The sequence below is a fragment of the Anopheles funestus genome, chromosome 3RL (genome assembly GCF_943734845.2).
Source record: "Anopheles funestus chromosome 3RL, idAnoFuneDA-416_04, whole genome shotgun sequence".
In the NCBI taxonomy this organism is placed as follows: domain Eukaryota; kingdom Metazoa; phylum Arthropoda; class Insecta; order Diptera; family Culicidae; genus Anopheles; species Anopheles funestus.
In genome coordinates, this window is record NC_064599.1 from 39,535,473 (window position 1) to 39,561,628 (window position 26,156).

General features: G+C 38.7%; 2 protein-coding genes across 3 annotated transcripts in view; one reads left to right on the forward strand and one right to left on the reverse strand.

The window, feature by feature from the left end:
- The first annotated feature begins 38 nt into the window (after positions 1-38).
- On the forward strand, positions 39-8,846 carry LOC125768919 (5-formyltetrahydrofolate cyclo-ligase). The gene is made up of 5 exons (XM_049437250.1): positions 39-732; positions 5,951-6,125; positions 6,231-6,344; positions 7,591-7,735; positions 8,147-8,846. Exons 2-5 carry the CDS (start codon positions 6,012-6,014, stop codon positions 8,380-8,382), a joined length of 609 nt encoding a protein of 202 aa, XP_049293207.1. The 5' UTR covers positions 39-732; positions 5,951-6,011; the 3' UTR covers positions 8,383-8,846.
- A 3,289-nt stretch (positions 8,847-12,135) lies between these two features.
- LOC125768821 (uncharacterized) overlaps positions 12,136-26,156 on the reverse strand; it is a 62,288-nt gene continuing 48,267 nt past the window's right edge. For both annotated transcript variants that reach the window (XM_049436988.1, XM_049436989.1), the window contains exon 4: positions 12,136-12,902. In XM_049436988.1, the coding sequence (XP_049292945.1) occupies positions 12,699-12,902 (204 nt within the window). In that variant the 3' untranslated portion in view covers positions 12,136-12,698. The remainder of the gene's footprint in view (positions 12,903-26,156) is intronic.

The window sequence follows — 26,156 nt, forward strand, 5'->3', positions numbered from 1 at the left end:
TCGACATTCTCTTATGCTTCTCATGTTTTGCACCGTGAAACCTATATAAGCATCTCCATTCCGAGTTTTATTAAAAGTACTACGAGTAATAATTATTATTTTACACCAAATAAGCTTTAAAATAATAAAGCAAGTTGCTGAAATTTGGCCTCAAATACGTTCCTTAATAACATGCGCAAACGCGGTGTTGCGTAGCATACAACGAGCATTCAGAGCTATTTGGTGAGTTTCCGTTTGCCTGGGCACTCACACCGTGAGCTTTCGCTCAATCCTATAAAACTCGCTGCGTACGCAAAACTTTCCGAGCATTCCGACAGGAACTCACTGCACTAACACGCTTTCGTTCGTCGACACCAGTTTAGGTGGTACAAAAAGTGATGATAATGAAATAATGTTACAAATATATTGGTCGTTCTTCAATTATTTAATAAAATAGAAGTTATGCGATTTTTTGCTGAGGTATTCGTCCTGACCATTGTACATGATGTACACAATTTCATGTGAACACCGTTTTGTACGCAAAATGCATAAAACATGTAAACGCTATTCAAACGCAATCACAACGCACCAAACAGACACGAGGGTACGAACCCTTCATTTCAATTAAACGATTCAAACACTTGCATAGACTAGTACCGGTGTCATCTTATCACTTTCAATACGTCAAGAAGTGTTTTCGTTTGCAAACGAGTGAAATCAACGGTTAAAATAATTAAAATACTTCTCTTTAACGTAAGTAGCTTTCACAAATCACAGATCCAACGTAATTGTTTCATCTCCTGTGCAAAGTTTGTTTGTGAAACGTGTTAAAAGGTAGGAATATGAAGCGTGTTGACAATATGGAATGCTGACCATGAAACTGGCAGTAAAATATAATCTACATCTGTATCAGTTCTATAGAACGATGCAGCAAACTGTGCTTCTATACTAACTGAGTTCTTATCTACTGCAGTCGTTATTTTGTTTGCCCTGTCGGCAGAGCAGCTGTTACAGCACGCCGGCACATCAAGTATTGGTGTTATGTTCTAACCTCAAGCTGTGTTTGTAATCTCTTACGGATGTTAGATGAAACGTTTGAAAGTTTTTTTTTATTGTTGTTAATTGAGCTGAATCAAAATTGATCAAACAAACTGTTAATTCAGATAGCAAATCGATCGTCACAATCCCATTCGGATTGTAACGTCCCGTACATAAAACCAAATGTTTGTATAGTTTTGTGGCGTCATATTACGCTGGATTCTGCTGACCAGTGAGTCATTACACAAATTAAACTTTTCCTTATCTGCCGTTTTATGCTTGCAATTAAGCTTTATTGTTAGTTTTTTAAAGATGGCACAAAGTAACTGCATCTTGAAATATTCCCAAACCTCCCAACAAATTAATTATTTAACTATCCCGTTTGTCATTTTTAGTATGAACAATAAACGCAAGAAGAGAATAAAAACTCTATTTCCCTAAAATGTGATCATTTTTATCAATTCAACAACTTCAACTCCAAAATTAACCTTGAACCTAATGAATCAACGTCTTGTTTATTCTTAAGATTACGCGCATTCTGTCGTTAACACTGCGTAAGTGGTTTGGCAAGTCTTTGTTTACAAATGCCAATTAGCAGCATCATCAACACTGTGAGCAGCTCAAACGTTTATAATCGTAATAATAAACGTTGTGGTGGAATCCAAATTTAATAACATCTCTACTGCGTAGACCACGATAGCTTCTAGATAAAATTCAGTTTATTGTTCAGTTAATGTTATCAGTTAAATCGGGATCATTCAACAATTACGTAACGCTGCTGGAGACAGGGAGGTCACTGGAATGCGCACAGTTTATTAATTAATTTGTAAAAATTATTACGAAAACATCCAAACAAATGCTTTCCTACTGTTTTTTCGAATAGTCAATACCACAACGAAACTATATATTATTAGCAACCATATATTACTTACCTAGCTTTTTTATATTTAAAAGATTTTAAAGCCCTGATACAGCATGGACGTTCTGAAGCACAAAAAAAATCTTTTAGAAAAAGGTAAGAGTTGACAAAAATAAGTCTACTTCTAGCCTCTCGATAGTACCAGTACAGTACAGCAAGAGTACAGTCCTGGAATCCGTCATAAAGAATGTAATCTAGCTTCAATTTGTCAATTATATTGAGTAATATAGAAGAGATGTGTTGGATTTAGTTTAACGTTTTGTTGTGGATCACAATCCTTCCAAGATTGCTAAAATATGATAAACAAAAGAGTTTTGGGAGGAGCTACTCCAATCACTTAATCGTTAAAACGAAGCTACAACTAATAGTCTAACACAAGGTACAGATAAAAACACTGAATCAAATGTAAAACCGCTATGTTCTGAAGCCGAGACGAGAGAGATTGTAAATGACAACAGAATTCACGTGGTGCTATTAAAATATTCACTGCAATATCCTGAATTTTTATTTTTTTTTTAAAGTGAAGTGATTATTAAAGGTGTAAATTTAATTAACAATATCTTTTTATTCATTTTTTATTTGAGGATTCGCCAATTAATGACCTAATTAATAGAGTGGTGATACTTCCAGCATTACTTTTTGTTTGGAGAGGATCAAAAATCTTTATTTGTTACGTTACGTAAAAGTTGAATCATCCCTTAAATAAAAATCATAAATTTTGAGCATTATACCTAACATGACATATTAATCTGTGTATTCCACAACTAAAACGAACAGTAAAGTAACTAGCTGCTACTACAGTTGTAAACATGTAGACCCTCTTCAGTATTCTTTTTTGCTAAAAATTATTTTTTTGTCTATCAGCGTTCAAAAGCAGCCGCAAGCTTATCAACCCATTACTAACAATTTAAAAGTTTGTAACCTAAATAATCGGTTGCGTCAACGGCGATGAACAATGCAAACCACCCCCAAAAAACATCGCAACACATCGCACGGTTTTAGATAGACTGAAGTTAATTGAAAATGGAAAAGCGCTTTCTAAGCGCTTGAATAGCTGCCGGCGCACTCGTGAACGCACCAATGAAATAGAGATTTAACAAAAAAAAGCACCCTGCTACCAGCCTGTCTACGCGATAACGGCAGACTTTTATGCGACTTCACGAACGAAACGATCGGTTAATGGTTAATAGAAACTTTTCCTCCCACGCCACGGGTGTTAGCCGGCGGTATGTATGGGTATGTTTGTATGTGGGACTATGTTGTTGTTTTGTCTTACTTTTTGTCCGGGGAAGACGTGAGAATATTTCGCAAGAAGTTCTGCTCCATATTGCCACATTATTAGTGCCCTCGTACATTGACGTCAATTGCAATACGCGGTCGTTTGCTTCACATGCCACCTTGTCAATGGTCAGAAACTGACAAACAATAGATGATAACCGAAAAGGAAAACCCCAAACCTTTCAATATAGCGGTATGGAGAGATGACAACCGAAGGATATCATCCCGTTTTCTTGCGCGTTGGAAGCGAAATGGGACGCCCGTCAGTCATCATGCTTTAGCGTTGGTCGGAATTCGCTACCGCATAACCCTGCCAACGAACGAAAGCCAACGCGACTGAAATTAAATAAAACAATATTATCATCCGCACAAAAATGTCAGCTTTCGGTGCACCTGCGAGCAAGCTGGACTGTTGTCTCTTCTCCATTATTAAATACCTTCCGTGCAATCCCGTGTCCTGCAAAACATATTCCCCTCGAATGAAGGTGAAAATTTTTGCACATAAATTTCTTCACGTTTTATTTGCTGGCTTAGAATAAAAAATCCACTACGAACTAATAGCGAGATATATTTTTGTACGTGGTGCAACAGAGCAGTTACTTCGCGAACGATCGACCAGCACAAAAGTTCGAAGGAACAAAGTAGTAATTCTTAATTCCATTGAAGCTTTACTTAGTGGTGGAGCTGTTTCGTTTTTTTCGAACATCCTTTCATATCTGGAAGGAAATTGTATAAAAAATACTAAAAATAGTCATACGGTTTTATCCACCGCATTCGATAGAACTTCCCATTTTCTCATGAGTCAAGATACACGAGCCCGGACATTCTTACGGATCCTCTTTTCCGGTCACAACAATGGCTTATCAAATAAGTAATCTAATATTCTTACAAGCGTCTGGTTACTTTTTTTAGCTGCTACATGTTCCTGCGAACATAAATGCTCATTGCCTGCACATTGTTAAAAGTTCAATACGTTTAATGTTAAAATTTTATTAAAAATAGTTTAAGTGTATGCATTTGGTTTTCACTGGAAGACATGCTAACGGTGAATTTAACTGTACTTGGAATACATGTTAACGATAAACGTTTTACAAACAAAATAAATAATATCAAAATTCGTCTGCATATCAAGCATTCATTATTATGCTTTTTAGATTCTTTTTCCACTAATTCCGCTAATTCCTCGTCCTAGCCAGTTAGCAAACAAATCTTTTTTTTAAATAAATTTGCTAAACTTCAGGAGTTCACTGCTAAGGCACAAACTGCCAGTTTCCTATCAAACTTTTTTTTCAATTAATCATCAGAATACAGCGCAGCTAGTTATTGAAACATGCAATATGCTCTACTTCCCTAACATTTGTGCTCCTCGTGTAAGTTGTCGTGTAAAGGTTAAAGGGCAGCAAAAGAAAGTGCAAGGTTAGGACTCTCTTTTTTACTTTAACCAAGAGTTTACTGCTTGTCAACCCCTTTGTGTGGTTGGCAAACGACTGCTTCTGCAACAGTTAATAGCCAATATCGGACCATCGTTCTATTTGTCCACCTAACATTTATCTGCAGGCAATGGCATTTCAGAAGCAGGATGTATACTATCACATCCACACAGGGAGAGTTCATTGCTGGATTAGATTAGATAGAACTTAAACCATATTTTGATGTTATATTATTTACTCAAATGTTTAAAAAAATGTAATATGTGTTGTATGTAGTAAAATTTTATTTTATAAAAATTCAGCAGTTTAGTATAGCCAATAATTAAGTTTCATTATTCTCAATCTTGGATTTTCTATGAACCAGTCTGCATAGATATGTCCTAAGTATGGATGCATTTGTATCAGATAAATCCACTATTTATGAATAGTTTAACGTGCTCATATGCTCCTCGTCGAGATGATCATTTCTGATGAAATGATTTGCTTTTTCCTTTTTCCCTATCGTTATTCAATTCAACACACTGTTCTGGTCTAGAGGTAGTCAATGGTCTTGCATACAGTTGCTAGCAACAAAAAATAAAAAATAGAATACCCTGTTCAGTCTCATCTGCATACAACACTATGTACGTTATAGTATGTTTGCCAGAATCAACATTGTTCTCCGATAGATGATTGGATTTTTTACCATCGATTGGATTTCTGCAAACACACCAGGATACTATGGCATGTGGAATGTGGGTTTCAAAGAAAAAAAACTAATAGAAGAAAAATATGAAAGCACCCTTGCCAGCGCCATAGGGCAAACTTTATTGGATCATAGAAAAAAATGATACCACCGGGGAAGGAAGATGCGTAATTTCAGTTGCTTACGGTTCCGCTGCATCGGTGCATAATCGAAGCATATCAGTAAAAGTTCTACAAGAGACACATTTTCTATATCCACGCTACCCAAGTGGTACTGTCAAAACATGAAATATTAAGAAGGACACTATCCGCATACGAAGTGTATAATATGAAGCTATTAGTTTGACGAGGTTAATTTGGGCCGAATTAACGAGGGTTGCAGATAAGCTACAGAATTCATAATTGGTGATGATTGTACCATTTACTCACAATGTCTAAAGGCCGTGTTGAAAATTATAGCTAACAATATTATAAACAGTCATTTTTGTAATTTTTATAGTCTTAATCGTCGGAGAATAAGCTTCAATTATTATTTTTACAAGCATAGAACGATTTTATTTTATAGTAAACTTATATGTATTAATATCCTTTGCTAATACTTTGAACATCCTCTAATCTTTAGCACAGACAAACCTTTCACCGTACGGAATTTACCCGAAACTTCAAATTGCCATCCACAAGCCATGCAACGCATTCAAAATCCAGCTAAGGTCGCCCTTCGGCAGCGTATCAAGCAGAAGCTGCAGACCCTTACACCCGACGAACGTCAGCGACAATCGGGCATCATCATCGACAAGGTAGTAATAGCATTTCGGGGCTCACGTCCGTAAACAAATCAACATATACAATTGCCTAAAATACTTTTTTTCGCCTTTCTTCTACACTCGTGGGGCTGGGCTCAGGTTATGGCGCTTCCGTTCTACGAGCGCTGTCAAAGGATTAGTGTCTATCTCAGTACCGACACCGAAGTCAACACAAGGCCCCTGCTGGAGCGGATGTTTCAACAACGGAAACAGGCACGTGTTACGTTTATATGAATTCTTCCAAATATTTCCTGCTCTATGTCGTTTTTCACTTTAGTATGCTATTGCTTTTTTCGTGTCTAAAGCCGGAGCCGGTGTTTGTGTTGGCACGAAGGGAGTACGTGGAAGGATATGACCCCCGATCCTGTTAGTAGCTAAGAAGATAACAATAATTTAAAAATTCCCTTGAAAACGGGTTTGCACTAGTGCTTGGGGCATTCTCACGCAGCTGAAATTGAACTTTGACCGTCCTTTTTTCGGGGTGGCAGCAATCATGAACATAAACTGTACCGTACTGTGCGCGCACCATATTCCGTACCGAAGCGTAAAGCCACAAAAAACGCAACTGAAGCGTACAGAATGGTAAGGAAGTGTCGCATTGAATTATGCTTAACCGCTCTGTTCTGGAAATATTTTTCCATGCCAGTTCCGAATGGCGAAAGGAGCAAAACGAATCCCGGGAGATTTGTTTTTTTGTATTCATGTTTTTTTTTTGCACAGCCAAGCATAAGGAGTCCAATTGCGATTTTCGCTCGCTGGCACCTTGACGTTAAGCTGGCGGGTGAAAGGAATATCGAGTACGATAATTGCACCAGCCGAACCGTGACATTTCTAATGATATTGGAAAACCCGCGCTGTTGCCATCGGTTTCCGCTCGGTAATTCTCGTTGGGGAAAATTCAAGCAACCGACCATGAACAGTTGGAGTTCTCACACCGAAGGTGCCATTGATTTTCCATTCGGAAAATTGTGGTGAATGCGTGTTTTCAAGTGTAGCTCTGTTTTGTTTCATAATTGTTACTTCCAAATGATATTTTCCAGCTTATAAGTTTAATTGAAGCAATCAGATTGATTAAATCAATCCAAATAACATTTAATTGGTCAAGTGAGATCAATTTCGCTATCTACAATCCAGGGCGAAATAAACGCACAATCGTAACCAAAGAGACGCTTTAGCACAAACAATTATGCCCCCATCAAAATGGTTCAAATGCTCCCCTAGAAACAAACAAAATGTCCGTTTCGCATCACGATACCAATCCAGACAATAATTCACGCAAACACACACACACATACAAAGAGCGCAGGAAACACTTCCCACGGGATTTCCAAACCAACGCGAAAAACAGGAGCAATTTCGATTACCGGAAATCGATGCGGAATTGCTTTGTTCGATGCTTTATGCGCTAACCTAGCTTCTCATCGTTTCGCACTTTCTTTTATTGCTTGCTTGTCCGCAGGTTTTTGTGCCAACGTACAACAGGAGTGCAATGAAAATGGTTCGAATCAATGATATGGAGGATTACGACCGGCTACCGATGACCACGTGGAATATCAAGCAGCCCGCATTCGACGACGCAACACGCGAGGATGGTCTCTCAACAGGTGGGTATCCTTTTCCGGTCAGGTATCCTTATTTTTTTTTTTGCCGAAACCTAAAAAGGTGAAAGATAGAGCAGTGTGGGTCAGAACATCATAAATTCTATCGGCGAAATGAACAGTCTCGCACACAGCTTGTGAAGCGGTATATACCATTTTATATCAAATCGATTGCCTAGGGGGAAAACGGTAAAAATTTCTTTTTCAAATCTAAGTCCTTACTGCGTAAATGTCTGATAGAAAAAAATTGTCAATAATTCAATCCAAAGTAAAACGAATCGAAATTATAAGTCTTACAAAAAAACAAAAAGTGTATTTAAATTGCATACTTGTAGGCGAACTTTCTTATACCGTTCACTGTTGAAGTTTAGTACAAATTTACCTTTTCTCGTTTTCTTCTCCACCTTTTGCAAACAGGTTTGGATCTAATCATCCTGCCCGGTGTGGCTTTTACCAAAGCAGGTGGGCGCCTCGGTCACGGTGGTGGGTATTATGATCGATTTTTGAAGGAGTACTTTGGCAAACACCCTAACGCACCGCAGCACACCACCCATCTGGTGGGGATTGGATTTTGCGAACAAATTGTGTCCGCTGACGGGCTGCCGTCCGACGCGCACGACGTATCGATTGATTGTATTCTAACTGCGGATTGAATAATGTAGCCGTTTTCAGTGGTTTAATGTACGTTTACTTTTACCTTGCCTGTTGCATACTCAACAATTTTAATTAATTATTGCTAGGTTTTACAGGCCTTTTTGTGTTATGTTTTTTTTGGTCGTTCAAGAAACATACAAACATTCAATTCACTACAATCTAAAGCTGGGTTTACGTTGTTCAGACTTCAAACATCCTTTTACGGGTTTACAATCATTTTTTAGAAAATTTGCAATTTATTAAATTTTCCCCCGTATTTACCGTACTTACCGTGTCTACTGTTGAGCAACACAATAATTAAATAAATCGTTCGGACACCAAATAAGCTTATCGGTCTTTTTAATTTTATTGCTCTTTCCGTATTCGTTCATTTCGTCCTGCGCAAGACATTTGCCTATTTACAATACATTTTAAACGTATGCGTAACCTTCCCTAACCAGGATAACGCCATGCATAACGCTTGCTGGAGTTTGTTTTTGTTTTGCAAAATATACAGCTACCTTGGCTCAGGAATTTTTCCTTCTTTTTTAGCTAATCCATTTTGTTAGCTAATCCAACGCATGGTTGTTCTAACCCGACATTACTACGTAATGACTAAAATCACAAGATTAAAATCCTTTCCTTTATCGTATCTACTTTTTTCGTTTTACTTTCGCGTTCTTTTGTCGTCTACATATGTGTAATTGTTTTCGTTTTTATTATCGTTTGCTTGAACATACTTCAGCACCCTTTCAAACGTCGGGTAAGGCGCTGCTCTGGGATTTGTCGTATACGACGAACGACAAATACAAACGTATGGAGCTGTATGAAGGTGCTCTGTCAAATCCTGTAAAACATCATCATACATCTGTCGTTATACAAATCAATTTGTTTTTTCTATAAACCTCGTCAAACTTGTCGTAAGCACATCTTTCAAAACGTGCATCTTGGTTGTCAAAACAGAACAAATTGTTGCAGCAGAAATTAAATGGACACAAGTTGTCCGATGTGTCTCATTTTTTACTGAATTTTAATTAAAGCGGCCAGTCTAACAAGTTTAGGCAATGGAACTCAGATTTGAGGACGCTTTATTGTTGGTTTTGTATGTTTGATGATTTGATGTTTTTCTTCTTATTATTACGGTTTGACGTCCCTTCTCTGTTTGACAGTTTGTGTGACGACAAATCATAGAGCACCCATAAAACTTGTCGTTGTCGTTCGTCGTATACGACAAATCCCAGAGCAGCGCCTAAACGTTTATTGAAGGATTGTTATCTGCATCGTGTTTATACATTTTTACATCATTATTATCATCAGCACCTTTTTGTATGCTTCATTTCAATTTTAAACACCTAGAACAGTTTTTTTCTCCGTTTTATACGTCTCAGTAGCATCCCTGAAAAATTATGTACAATCAATACTTACTTTTAGGTGGAAATCTATTGTCTGTTAACTTCGTTATAATCGATATCTTTTTACAAACCAAATTTAATAATGTATACTTTTATCGTATCTATTCACACATTCTTATCGTGCAAAAAACGATTCCAACGCAACAAAACGAAAATTGCAATCGATCCACGATGATTAACGGAAACTTTTGCGAGAACACTTCCGGAGTAAAGTTTAACGTTATCCCACGCTTCATCACATTAAAAATGCGCCCAAAGTTACTGAAATCCTTCGGTTATCGGTTTGTTTTGTTTGTTTCTTGTTTCCTATTTCCTGTCCGTGTGTTAAACATCCTGTTGACACCGACTACGAGCAGCATGATTTTCGATTGTTGAAAAGGATAATTCGTACCGTCTTTTTTCTCATTTTGCTGCGTCCATCTTGTTCTCAGCAGCTTCACAAATATCCTTTGTAAGGTTACCACTTCTATCTTTATTTTCTCGTTCATTTATCCCTCACTCTGATTTTAATTATTTTAAACACACTTTCCGTATCTCAGCGAAACAAGATTTGCGACCATCTTTGCCAACCCGAAAACTCGAGTGCTAAGTTAACCTACCCTCAAATAGCTCGTTCGAGAACAGGAGCGTCTTCCCTTGGCGGGGAAAGAAACATAAAAAAGGAAAGTTTTTCACAGCACATAAAACTTCCTGCTCTGTTTCCATTCGGTTGAACAGGTCGAGCATCCTTTGCAGAATTGTGCCACAAAAGAATTAAAAAAGTCATCACTTCCACGAATTGTCGACGTGAAAATCCCACCAACAACAACTACAACACAATCCGCGGCGGAAGTTACAAAGAAATGGAAAAGTACACAGCCCAGCATTCATTGGAAAGGAATGATACCATTTTGTATCGGTCCTCGACGGTAGCGAATTCAATTTTCTCTCCTGCTTCTATTTGGCTTTTTTCCGGGTGAGTGCTACGGAAAAAGGGAAACGGAATACGGAATTGCGGGTTTCGTAGAATTCATCACCACCGAAGGAGACGCCTGGTAGTGCACGGATGGTTACTAACGAAAAGGATCAATCCTAACCGTCGAACACGGGAAAATAGAGTACGCTGAAGCATCTTCCTTGCACTAACGGTTCATTCTAAATAGTAAAGTACAATCAGATTTGTGCTTTATCGCCCACTTCCTACACGCTGTTTCACGGTTTACGACACAGCGAAACTTTCGCGTGCAGTACAGGCAAGCAAATTAAATTCCTTAGGGAAATTATCATCCAGCCGGAAGTGAAAAAAATGAATGCAATTTGTGCAGCCAATCCAACGAGCTAGAGAAAACGTTTGTTCAAGACAACAACGCAAAGAAAACTTGTTGTTTCCCACACAAATGAAATCAACCACAACGAACAACGAAGGTGACCGAGAATGCTCGGGATGTTTCTCTTTCGAAGCTCTTTCTTTCTCGGTTTAATCTATGCCCGGTAGAATTTCAAATCGTAATCCGTACCACTAGAGCGTAGAAACGTTCTGGATTTGCAGGAAAACTAAGCGATTGCATTCCTGTCTCTTGGCGACTTGATCGACGCCACAGAAGTTTTGTCGTCGTTTGCTTAATCAACTAGCCTAACCGTAAACGAGCGGCTCCCTATCATTCCGTTCCTGGATGTCAGATAGCAATCGCAACGAGCAAAAAACAGAACAGCAGAAAACTAAAAGTTTATAATCGTCTCAACAGCCTGACAACGGTTTCGTCGAAAGCCAATCATCGGTGTACGAAAGAATAATGTCTCTCCATTGCGTACCACGATAGGCACGAAACATTATTCATAAGAAATTGAAAATCGTTCGTTTATAAAATGAGGAAAAACATCATGTTTAAATCTCAGAATAAAAAGTCGACCAATCGAATCGACATTTGCCCAACCTTGTAAAGCGACTATTATATATGCGCCTAAATGTCTGCAATATGATGAATTATTTGCACGTCAACCAGCTAAGCGCGTAGCGAAGCACACTACACACGGTATGCCTTGTGTTAGCATTTTTCTCCCCTGTTTTCTAAAACAAATGTGATAAAAATTATTCAAATTTTACATCGTACATTGATCTGCCCAGTGGAAACAAAATGACAAATATTACCGCTCGCTTAAAACTCAATCTTCTCGTTCGATGACACGAAACAATTCCGTTACCGAGGCGCCTTGGTGAAAGTGGAATCTAATCGAAAACGAACATACGCAACATGATGGAAAGAAGAGAACAAACGAAATGCCCACATGCAGCTTTACAATATACCCAGCCAAACGCAAGAACCCAATTTCCTGTGTTACCATCATTGCAGTGAAACGCTTGGTACGCAAGGATATAACGCAAAAAAATTAATTCACTTTCAAAACATCGATCAACATCAAAACTAAATTATCATTATTTTCAACTCATAACCTTATCTTCCCGCCACCGCCACCGAGAGAGAACGAGAAATCTGGGAACAACGAAACAAAAACAACACGGCGATCGGAAAGGGAGAAAGAGGTTACACTGTCAAATTGATCGCCGTATTTTGATGACGTCGGGTTCCGGCGGTTGTTCTTGAGATTGACATAGCAGGATTAAACATTTTGCCTCACAGATAATTCAAAACGAACAGAAAAACACAAAATCAATTCTCTCGATAGCGTGCGGAATTACAAAACAAGGAAACAATATTTAACACAAATGGAGAGTCATTGGCTAATGCGTTACACTACAGCTAAAGCTTTCGACAAACGTTAAAATTTAAGAGAAAAAAATCATTTAAAAATCAGCTAAAATCAACAAAGGTGCTTCTTAGGTTTCGTTTACGCTCGGGTTCAAAGCTCATCGGTAAACAAACCGCCAATGATCCACCCGGGAACGAATGACGACTCGAGCAGCAATACTTGGCAGTTCACTTGCACTATATCATGCTTCCAAACATACGTTTTCCCCGGGTCAGTATCAAACTGACCACCATCACCGAGAGCAGGAAGAAGACGACACTCAGGAAGTAGAAAAACCAGCGGCACCGACTTCGGAACTGTTTTTCCTTCTTCATCTTTAGTCGCAACTGCTCAGCACGCGGGACGTCCAGCGTGAAGTCGGATTCAGGACGGGTTGAGGGCTGCAAAAGAGAAACGAAAGATGAACAATTATTGTAGCGCATTTAACCACGAATTAATCATAAATATGACCTGAAATTATAAATTTAATTATCTATATAAAGTGCTACTACATGTATGTAACAATGTATGTTTCTTCGTCAGTGTCATTGTTCTTACAGGATTTTGGATCGCAACTGCACCAAAGACCCTTACTTACAAGCAATAGACTTATCCTCCAAACATAAAGCATAACTATTTGCTATCAATGTTTAATATCTAATAATAAAACAGTTGAAAAAATAAAAAATAAATTATTTTTGTTTAACAAAAAGAGATTCAACAAAACTCATGCAGTCTCTCAATCATTTCGACCGATTTTTAAGATCAATATATGTATAAGATCTTTTTTTCAATTTTTCCTTGGGAAAATCAATATTTTTCCAACAAATCCGATCACCTCCAAAATGTCAAAACTGTGATCGACCATTTCCAGTACCGGATGTCAGTGAGGCACCAGGGGTGGACCGGTGGTATATGTGTTAAATGGTGACAGTTCCACACGACAGGATCGAGTATCAAATCCCATCCGGACCGTGCCCTCCGTAACAAAAACTATCATGCTATGTGGTACAACAAATCTGGTAAGCCAGAAATGGCCGGCGTGATCTTAGAGGTCTTTAAGTCAAGAAGAAGAGGAAGAAGAAGAAGAAGAAAATTATCATAAACAGAATAATTAAAATTTCTTATTAGACGAATTACTATACGCAATATGAAACACACGAAAACTTTTTTTTTTCTTAAGTCTCTATTTTAACATTGAAATATGTTGTTTGTTGTTTTCTTTAATTTCTATAATAATTGTAAATTATACAATCCTTACTGTTTCGAAATTTTTATAATTGAAAGAAAAAAATCATACAAATGTGCAAACTAAAACAAAAGACATTTTCTAAATAAAAATGTAAGAATTAAAAGAGATTATAGGCAATAAATACTGAGATAACGACGTCCTCCATATCTCTACTGCCATTTATGAAAGATGACCCAATAAATATTAAACAAATAGACCATTTAGTGAGGAAAACAAGATTATTAACAGCAAACCATAACCGCTACCGGTTTTGCTTGGGCATTATCTTGCGCTTATACAGCAAGTCTCGAATGGGTTTTCCTACGTGCATTCGACATCGCTGTGCTTTTTACTCACTTCTTTCTCTTCCCTTCATATGTTTTCTCCGCCTTTCCGTATCTTCGGCAGTTGATTGAGTTTTCCCTTCAGCAAACGATTCCCATTTTATACTGTGTACACGCTTATGTGTTTGCCTTTTCATCTGTTTTTTTTTTTTTTACTATCGCTACAAAGCACCACCCGGCTCCGGTGTGCGTGTGTCTGCTGAGATAATGGATTGCCAATGGAAGGAAGAAACACAAAACTCATTCAGGCAGCAAATTTGAAGCTTCCCTTTTTGCAAACGATCCGACCGGTTCGACGATTCCGGCTCATCCTACGCGTTGCGCTTGCTTGTCGATAATTTAATCACCTGGCCAGATTCCTTCCATCATCTGCTTCGCGGTTTGATGCCCGGCCACCCAGGACACCGAGCGCCTGAGACACAGCATGATAAATTCAATACATAATTTAATTAAACATTCCATAATCGACATTGAAAATCAAGCGCAATGCAATCACTTGGACGCGAGCAGCGATCGATTTGCCGTCGTCGCATCTCAACAATCGGGACGGTCGAAAGATGATGCTCAACCAAACCGAGCTTATAAATCGTGAAGTAGGTAGGATACTTGGCCGAAGCGTGATTTGTAACATGGCTTGTGATTTGTGTCGTTTTCCGAAAGTAATTAAAATGTAAGGTTTCACTTTTCAACAGCTGCTTCTATAGCGGGTGAAAATCGATTTAATTTTTGGTACAATTTTCCTTTGTGTTGGGGAACGCTTTTCTATTAACTGAATTATGTTAAAACAATGCCTTTAACTACTACTACTACTATTTAACTACTTTTTGGATAATAAATTAACAAACTTTTTGTTATTATTGATTTAAAATTTTCTGTAAAACGGCCTACCAAACCATTCTAAAATATGCGTACGAACTATCAGAGTACATTATTCATCGCCTAGCAGAAAAAAACTGTTATTGTCATTCTACTCGATGAAGTTGTTCACATTCCACAACGAAAGAATCCACGCATTTCTTTCTCGCAGTAAATCGTTTCGATGCTTTCAAATTTGCATTTTCCAGTGAAACCAACGTAACGGCCCTTGTCAAATGCTAAACCAGTAATACAGAACTATCGCTGCGACGTGTTCCATAGCGTGGGATTTGTGTGACAGACAAACAAACAAAAAAGGCATGTAGCATCGTTATGCACCAAATGTCCTTACCATTTCGAAACACACTAAACGAGCTAGCTAGTGCCTGTCAAAATAGGACTACAGCGAAAAAGTTTAGCTTCTCAAAACGGTTCATAACTGGGCAAGGATAAAAAAGGTTGATGCAAAAACACAATTCCGTGCAATTGTAAAATGCACTCATGTGCAGTTATAAGAGACAGCTTCATTCGCAACAGCAGTGCAATAAATCAATGGAACACTCCACGAAACAGATACAGCTGAGTAGACCGCTTGGTGCGATTCATTGAGTATCTTTTTCCCACCATTGAAGTCACTTCCTTGGAAACGATCCGTTAGGAAATGACGGTTAGTGTGTATTGCATCGTTTATTGATTTGAACATTTCGGAAACATATTTTCGTGGAACCATGCATGGGACGTTAATTTTTATCATGGCAATATAAAACCCAGAAGTTGTAAATTGACAGTGCAATTGTTGAAAACTAGCCATCGAAAACATAATTATTGTGTGTGTCGTTTAATCGTTGCATATTTAATGAATTTTTTTTCAAGTTATAAATAACAGCTAGTTTTATTTTTTTTTATTCAGACAGAACGGCCTGGCCGTATTGATATAGATAGGTTTACTAATATAAAATAAAATAAAATTGAAATCAAAACATTGCAATTAATAAAACATTGCGGTTTTTAATCAAAACCACACCTTATAATTCTAAAACTGTCTCATGTAATATTGTGACACTTGACAAAGTTCCAACTACGCAGATTAATTACTCAATCCACCCTCAGTGACACAAAGCAGCCGTTAACCAATCGACCCCAAACGTCAATCGCACCAAAATACCATTATCAGGTTGCGAAATTCGCAATTGCGATCGAACGCATCGTTGCGGCGAACATTCGCGCACATCAAAAGTAAATCGAGCACCGTATCAATTGAGCAATTGCAGCTCCTAAGCCATGTAGGAATTTAGAACCGATTAATCGCGACGGGAATTCCACCTGAACACACTAATAGCTACAGCAAAAAAAAAACCAACGTACTGACCAACGTTGAATTGAACGAATTGCACGGAATTGCTCAAAAATTCCACCTGCAGCTGCTGCATCTTTCACACGAAAGGTATGAGCTCGAGACGCAACACCGGCTTCGTCCCATTTTAGGTCCCAAAGCGCGTCTCACTGGAACACGTTGGCGCGTTTTGGTTCGATGGCTCAGTGCCTACACCCGTCCGGTGCGCCCAACCCTGGCTGGCGCGTGTGGTCACACCAAAGCGAAGATGGCATTTGCCCGTCAGTTCAGCCCAAACGAGCTGGCCCCGTCGTTTGCGATGACCTTCCGATCGTACCGCTCGACCGCAACCGGGTCGTTGGTGTGATCGTTCGTACAGACACAGACCTCATCAATTAAACGGCTCTTCCTCGGGCACAACGATCGGTCGTCGTGCCGTCGTAATTCAAGCGGGAGGATACAAATTCAACGCTTCATACGATTGCCCAATCGAAGCGGAAACTTGCTTTAGGATGAAAAGAAGAGGTTTATGTCACAATCGGTTGGTTTGCTGTCGTATCGATGGCGAATGGGGCGTGAAACATATGCGGATACGGGTAATGTTGAAGCAAAGCTCCATCAACCGCACTGTATTTATCCCTTGCTCAGTGTATAGATAATTGATAGAAAATGATTATATTAATCGTTAATTCATTTTGTTACAAATGGTTAAGTTTAGAAGAAAACTTCCTTGCATGAGAAATATTGACATTAAAAAGAGCAATTAAAATCATTCAGAATTCCAATTACTAGTAAATTTGGAGCAAAAATTGTTCCAAACTTATTTGTGCATATTTGAATGCATATTTACTAAAAAATGGAAACGTTAGGCATTTATTAATTTTTGTTTAATTCGTAATTGGATTTCTTATGGCACAAGCTAATATTTAATTGGGGTGCGTTAGATACAATATGTATTACTTTGACTAGTTTTATTTTTATTCTTAAAGCGTAAAAAATGCATTTTATTGCAACAGCCATAGACATTTTTTGCCTGTTATTGTCATTCGAAAAACGATTTATTCAATCTTAATCATAGGGTAAGCCACTCAATTATGGTACCAATTATGGCAATATTAGGCTTTAGATCAGTTTTTAGATCAGTAATTAATTCTAAGCTGAATACTTCCATGTGCAAAATAAACCACTTTTAAAATATTCCGTCGAAATGACTGACGAATCAAATAGAATGCTAAGAGCAATACAGTTGAACATAATTTTCAAGCGTATAATTAACATTTTACTTAATAAACAACACCAATCAAGAAGTATTAAACGACTTTACACTAATGTGTACTAATGTCGCATTGAAAATCGCAATTTTACAATGAAGCCATAATTTACAATTATGGCAGTACAAAATTTGTTTTGCAAACGAAACCAGTTTTTTATAGCCAGCTGTGTAAATTGAATTTTTAGACAGAGAGCATAGGAATTGGCACATTTTCGGACAATTATTAATTGTGATTTCAAACAACATTGAAATAAAAAATAAACTCCTTTTTGGCAGACTTCATGCCTCAAAAAAACATATATCATCTCTTGTGATTTTAAAAGTTAATCGTGAAGAGTCAAGCCATGCTTATGACATGTTATATCCATAATTGGGTTACTTAACCTAATTCATAATGAGAGGACGATGGACGATGAGAGTAGAACTTTCAAAACAAACCACTTGTGCTGTAAAATTTGTACATTCTGTCTTATGCATTTAATACTTTTTTCCTTATCTCAGTCAAAATTTGTTTGGATTTTGCTATCTAAATACAGAAAGCAATATTTTATACTCCAATTTCGTCCCCAATAGTACTAACTGACGAAGTACTAACTGTCGACTTCTTAACAACCCGCACCGTCCGCTTGTGAGCAAATCCTTACACTTGAGTGATATGATACTCGTACGTGACGCTACACAACAATCATGATGACGATGATGATGTAAAAACCATTAGCCCAACAGTAATCTTAAACTTATGGCCGTATCCCTCGATCTTCACTACTACGATCTGACCATAAAAAATGTCAAACTCAAAACTTTACAAATCGCTAACAATCGCTGCAAAGCCGCGACAAAGCACAGTGGAAGCCATTTCTCGGCAAATCATAAAGTTCGCAACTTATGCTCTCCGTGTCTTCCCGATTACCCCGAGTGGCCAAACACCACGTTCACGTTGAACCAATCCGACTATCGTCGCTAGCACCGTCAATGTTTTATCATTTTTCATATCAAAGCTTCTCGAACTCGAACTCCATTCCGGCTTCGGGCGACATTTTAACGGTGTTGCAGGGGCGGTTTTTTATAGGTTCTCTCCTCTAATACCCATCTTTCTGACGTCCAGCATCTCGGTAAGCTTCTTTCCGGATGATTTTCCTTTATATCACCCAATACCCCATATAGTACGGGATTCCTCCAGCAGAGCAGCTTTGGCAGCAATGCAGCACGAGTTTGAGAATTTACCCATACCTACAGCAAACCGTTGAAAGTACGGCAGGCAGCGTGGTTATGACTTATCGTCCCACAATCGCAATTTACGACACGTAGTTTGATTCAATATTTCGATGAGCTCAATGGTTTCGCTTCCCGCTGCCAACGGCTAACGATGCATCACCAGCAAGCATTATGATTATTATGATTATGGAGGATTTGTCGAAATGCCCTTTTCCCAGCGTAACTTATACCTCATCACCATTTTGACAGTTTTTGACGCAACGAGGCATCATGCCACACCAACCTCACCAAATGCATTGCTTGATATGTCTTTATTCTGACCCAATCGAACAACAAAACCAGATGCATCCATTTGGCACCCCATTTCCCGCGGGCTGTATTTTATGGTACATTATGGATGCATTTATGATCCCCCTTGTGGGGCAATCAGACTCGAGAGGTTAATCGCAGTCTTCTCGATGGCAATGTCCACATACAAATATTTTTTTCTACTATTTCACTTTACATGTCCAAGAAGACGCCCTGTTTGACTTACACTTCAAACGAACGTTACTCAACCCAACAATACTGCTGCCTTCGTGCGGCCCCGGCACTCACGAGACAGCCACGATTTTGCCTAATTCGATTGTAATAATCGTTATGTGAACCAGTGTAGCATAATCATCGATCGCGAGCCTGGCTGGTTCGAAAACAGCTCTATCATCGACACATCGCGGCTTGTCGTGACTAAATTAGCGCTTTTTGTACCTGTACGGGCACTCTAAATGGAATTGAGCACAGGTCGAGTGGTCCGCAAAGCATGGACGAGCTTTAGAAGATCATTAATAAATTGCATAAAGTCCTCAGTCAAGGGGTACATATTCGTTTAACGAATTATTATTTAAAGAAAATTGATAACATAATTAATATAACTAAAATTAAGAACTTATCAAAAGGTCATGAGGTAATAAAAGAAAGGTTCCACTCGGCTAGTGAATCAATGTTAAACCAGTTTATAATAGAATTGTACCATAACCATATCAAGCTAATAATGCTACATAAAGGGTGAAATTATTCACCTCTCTCATGGGGGTCGGCTAAAGCTGAAAAGCTTTTACCGTGATTAATTTTCGCTACCCATAACGTACCACCATCTAGAACTTATTCAACCACCCATAAATCAAGCGCTTATCGATCAGCACTGCCACTACACGCATGATCAACAATCAACACTTATCTATCATTCATTTTTTTGTACTCCTCGCTCTCGCTAACTTTACGGTGATGAGTACCGTACCGTCGAATGGGTGAGATAAAATAAACACATAAAAACAGCATATACTCGGGGGTTCGCAATGTTTGCAGTTATCTAACCCCGCGGTACAAAGCTAACCCGTCCCTGCCACTATGGTGGATGATTAAGAGCATGGTTGCTAAACACGCTATTTGCTGCAAACTACTACCATCGTATGTTAAACAACAGAACAACGAAACAACAACTGGCAAAAAAAACATAATCGAACATAATGTTCGATGTTGGTTGCCACCGATTTGAATTTCACGCCTGATGGAATAAAGCATGAAACATGCATTCAGGTTGTTTTATTTAGTTTATTAGAATGTTTTTGTTTTCAACTCTTTATTCTTGTTTTTGGTCATCTGTATTTTGTTATTTTATAAAAAAAAACATTAAAAATAGTTAAGTCATACATTTTGAAATTTCTTTCTACAAATTGTTTCCATGTTTTTTCTTTACTTTTACATTTCTTTAGACATTTCTTAAACGCGAAAAAAATTAAAGAATTAATTGGAACTTCTTGCTCCACTACTCAAATTTCCTCTAGAAAGTGTAATCATATCGCAAAGGGTAATTTAGATAAAAAGGAAGAAAGAAAACGAATTACACCTCCAGAAAAATGTCAACAGTATGGCAAAAAACCCAAATCAAATAAAAACATCGCAAGCAAAAAATGACGATTTCGTCTTACATTTATTTTAACCATTCCCACGACATCAGCACGCAGGCACTAACCGGTATGGAACCGAATTGCTTTTGGCGCATGCCTAAGAATTAAGATTCCTACCACACCTCCCGACCGTATGATTCAATCGGAGAAAATATGGAATGGAAATGATTTCGTGTTTATTATAGTAATTAACTAACCTGCTAAAATGTGTGGGAAGGTCAATGTACGAACGCAACGGCAACAGGTACTATTTCGTGAATGTCACCCCCTATAGTAAATCAACGTTTTTTTAACACGTTTGTGGACCCACCGAACCTAAGCGTGCCTTAAGGTGATTCACCTTTCTTTTTCAGCAAAACGAAAAACTTGTTCAAAACCGTTTATTCTCCAATTTTCGCACCAAAAATTCGCATAAATTGTTTCCCTACAGCTCGATGTGGTTGGAAGCAACAATTTGGCCAGCAGCAACTAATCGGCGCACGTTTCGTAGGCCCTTTCCGCGTTTTGCATCCACATCGACACCGGATGTCCATCTACCCAGAAACCCAATGGCACACTTACACGCCCTAACCGATCGATGATCGACCGGTGTTTTGGTTCGATTTCTCGCAGTTATGCTTTCTTCTGCTTTATTTTGAGCCCAAGATCAAACCCATTCGAAGATTCCCATGATGGTTTCATGTGTCGCTGTTTTTTTCCTACCCTTCGTACTCAATCATCGTTACTCTTTCTCTGTGTCTTCGAGATGAACACCGAATCTTCATCGCGCTGCTTCCCCAGCCCAAAAGACGCACCCGTGCAACGTTTACCCTCTTCATTAGCCCGTCTCTGGTAGGGGTAAGCACGATGATGCTGCAATTACATAAACTTCCGATTGAATAATATTTGCCTCGACCATCGGCAGACGATCGTCTGGCGCAACCGTATTTGCCATATGAGCACAGGCCACACTCACACGTACGGGGTGAAGCTGCACGCCTGCTTGTTGGCGTGTTTCATGACCGTTTAGTAGCAATTTGAACAATTCTTTCCCACCTTTTTGCGACTACACCGCTTGACACATGCCGATGCCCATTGTAGTTTGCAACCATAATGAACGGTGACGGATGGGATTTCGTTGATGTACAGCTACCACACTGCGGGATGGGAAAAGTTGCAGACTTTTTAAGGCAATCGATTTAACGTGGGCACCGTGACATGGTGAATTTTGCAAAAGTTGTCACAGTTTTTTTTTCAGCTTTCGCCTACTTTTTCATGCTCCAGGAACTGGGCTAACGACTACCGATTTTGGATGACATGTGATTCGTTAGTGATGACGAGTATTAATTGAAACAAAACTAAAATGGTAGCATGATAAGCCTAATATATTTACCGAATGGATTGAAACAAACATTAAGAGAAACAATAGTAAAGCACACAAGAAAATAGGCAGTAAGGAGAGGAAAACTCAAAAACTGAGGAAAAGTTGTTTTTTTAATGGACATCATTAACAGAATTTTTATGACAAAGTGCAAACAGTCAAACGTGTATAAAAAATTAAATAATCTAGACCATGAATTGAGCCTGCAAAAAATCGATGTTTGGCAGTAATAATACTCAGCGAAATGAAAATATTTTTCAAAAATGCTTTTCCTATTGAAACTTCAAGTCTACTTTAAGTTTATTTATACTGAGGTTTTTGAGAAAAATCGCAAATCGTAGTTTTAAGAGAGAAAAACATAGTGTTTCAACATTGATTGTAAACGTTTTCGCAAATCATTCAATTTACATTTTAAGGTGTAAGGTCGTTATTTGTTGCTATTATTGAATTCATTCCAATTTCTTACCAGATATACCTGAAACCTTAAGCTTCCATAAAATTCAATAAAAGTAATCGTTTTTTAAGAATGCTGACTTAATATCTGCTTATGTCTGTTGACTCAAATTCAGGCTCCAAATCAGAAAATATTGAAACATTTAATATTTCGTTCGAACTAATTGAATATTTCGCTTAAGCTTCATAAATTATACACAAATTTCAACAAAATTTATAAAGAAGCTCCTTATTTTCATTTTGGTTTTCAATACTGACGGTCTCTTAGTTATATTGAAAGCTTTTGAAAATTTGCACAATGAAATATAACATTGAAACTTTAAAGATTTAAAAATGGTGAGAAAAAACTTCAAAACTTTTATAAATTATGGGCAACAGTTATTCTCCTCTTTAATTAGGAACATCAAAGCATATGTACTTCATACAACCGAATCGATATAACTACATGCTCCATCGAAAAGGCTCGTTCACATGAGCTTCCTCTTGTGCTTTGGTCTACCACCGTTTCGGGTGACATTTTGGTTCCACCCGTTGTCGTGGTAGGCATATCCGAGTGGCATTAAAATAAATTGTGTCATGAAATCGATGTGCCTTCTCGATTGGCAAAAGCGAACTGTGCGAAAAACCTCCGCGTACCACGAGAAGGCAGATAAAGCGAAAAAGAAAGCAACATCACCAAATTGCCGAATCGATTCCAATGGACCCGCTGTGCCCCGCATCTTGCGCATAACACGCTCAACGATCCGTTCACAATGGCTCATTTAGTGGATGGAATCGATAGGGCTCGATGCTGTGGCGACCACAGGGAACGACCAATTCCGCGACTACCTAGCGATGCTGCTGCTTCAAGAAACATCTAGCACGAACGGGATGAAGCAGTACGCCGCAAAACCGAAGCTACCGACGTTTGGAGTGTGTTTTGATCGTGGCTGGCCAAAAATTCGGACCGACCAAGCAGAGTTGTTAAGCGTTCGGTCGGAATAATTTACTTCTCGTGTGCCGGTGTAATTCAGGAAGCTCATTTTCCATTAGTGTCACCGTGAAAGTGTTACAGTTTGGCTCGGAAGAAACGATCGCACATGAAGCCATCTGATTGCATGACACCGTTCCATCACATTGGTGGCCGTGTTTTGTCTGTATCTGGTCTGTCGGACTGTAAAGCACCTGACAATTAATTCAAATTAATTTTATACAACACCGACACAGTTTGTTTGGCCAAATCATTCGGTCGGATCAAGGTCTCTTTCTCATTTGCTGCTGAAAGTCAAGGCAAACATTGACACATTTTCATGAGCCGTACAAAACGAACATCCTTTAAGATAATTAAGTGTAAAAATATTGTGACGAATAATTTATAACAATCAAAACAACCAACAGCTGGAACATTTAATAGAGGAAAACAAAAATCACAAACTTACATTGATTGATTCATCACCACCGAAACGGATCGAACGATCGACCATGTTACGATTGCTTCCGTCAACAGAGTCTCCAGATTCATTTTGAATCACAGTCCCTTCGGTGGCGCCAGATGCTACACTATTAATCAACGCCCAACCCGAGTGCGGCGGCATAATTGCCTTTTTTCCATGCCACATTGAGTTTCTCAGTCAGTTCGATTGAGCTGTAGGTAAGTTCTAAGCCACGTTACTTGATTTGCATTTATCAACTTGATTGATGGCAGCTGATCCATGGCGATGATTTTGTTTCGTGCGAAAAGTAAAATGTGTTAATAAAATCAATTTAAATTACCACTTTAATAACTCCAAACAGGAACCAGCGTATCAGCATATCGTACGGAAACGTATGCGATCGAATGGCTGTCGTATTTTTCATCGCTAATGAAATTCCTCCCCCGAATCTATTGCAATTCTCATTTGGAAGCTTTATCAAATTTCGCTGTCATCGAGGTACTTAACAAACAGATTCATCGCATGAAATTTAAATGAATTTTCAAAGGTGTTGATGATATGCTACATTGTGAAATGTATCTTCCTCATGCACATCATGCCTCACGCACGATAGCAAGTTTCGATTATGTGTTCGAGCCATCATTTAAATTCCACCCTAATAGAGGGCCGTCTTTGAGCGTAAAAGGTAAAAAGGTAAACTTTTTATAACCGTTTTAAATATTTATTGATAATTCTCAATGTATTTCGTTTCGATGAGCCACCGTTCGTTGAACTGTTGTTGACATCGAGAGGTGTGAAGAAGGACCTTGAAAATGTTCGTGATCATCGATCACGGTATCGATAATGGGATATATAGAAGTTGATGAAATGATCCTTGATTGGCAAGGCTTGTCGGTGAGATGAAATACGATCCCTTCCTTCAGACACTTGTTCATTCTACGCCACAAGCAATTACTAGTGCTTTATTTTAACCAAAAATGTTTTTTTTCTATTAATATGCTAATTTCGCTTATAAATTATGTCTAATTTATACCGCTTCTATCTACTCCAAAACTGATTCGCTTAGCAGATGAGATTTACTTTTTTTGTCTGTTCAAGTCGAAGCTGCACCGATGCATCTAGCCGTTTATTTCACCTGCATCGATCGCTAACGAGGCGAAAACAAACAACCGTACCGTGCGCAACCAATTCCCCCTTTTTGCTGCGAGAGGGTTTGCGACATGGTTGACCATGCCGTGGATGGACGTCGCTGGTCCCAGCAGCAACAAAACGCACTCAAAACACGGTCAAGGCAAACCGACGACGAAGCGCGGACGTCGTTACCGAGGGCCGTGCGCATCTTCGCCGGAGAAGATGCACATCCTTTCGGGAGTCACCGTGCAGCCTTGTGGCTTTTCTGCCGACTGATAAGACACCAAGCGCAAAACCTGTTCGAGTGGTACATGCTCGCACCCATGCACACACACTCACATTCGGAGGCTGCCGGCTTTTTGGAGGCTTCGCCACATGTTCTCGTACGATCCGGTACCTTCCAGTGTGTGTTTGTCTTACATGACGTGACAGACAGAAAGCGTCAGAGGTCAATGTGGGTTTTCTATGACCTCCCGTTGGTCTGCGAAATGTTGCTCCAACGTGATGAGCAGGAAATTTAAAATGTTTGATTTTTTTGTTTTGATTTATCATTTATTTTATATATATTTATATTATATTTTTGCTTTTAAAAGAAATACTTATCATACATTATCAATTGGCTATATAAATTAATTTAAATGCATTTTCTTGCATTGTCAATCTTAGAACATTGGAAGAATCATATCAGCAATAAAAACTGTGTATTAACTGATATGCATTGCACTAAGCTGCAACAAGTGCTGTTTAACGTCAGCTCCAGACTTCAATGAATGCCTCTTTGCTTAGTATTGACTCCATTACATGCAGCACACCCTCCCGGTGCCTACCAGTGTTTACGTCTTCAAACAATTACTCTCTACTTAGTTGTACTCTTGTTTGTCCAACAGACAACTCTTCGCACCATAGCACCAGCAGCTCATCAATATTCAAGGCTTCTGCTCACGATCGCCAGAACACCATTTAGCACCCACATAGGTAGGGGTGGAGGTTGTTACCGGTTGCACTAGAACTGCTCCATGGCTCCAATGCGCGATGCATCGTTCGCACGAAACGTACGGAATACTAATTTGTGCCGAGTGTTACTGGAAGCGTGAAGCATCCC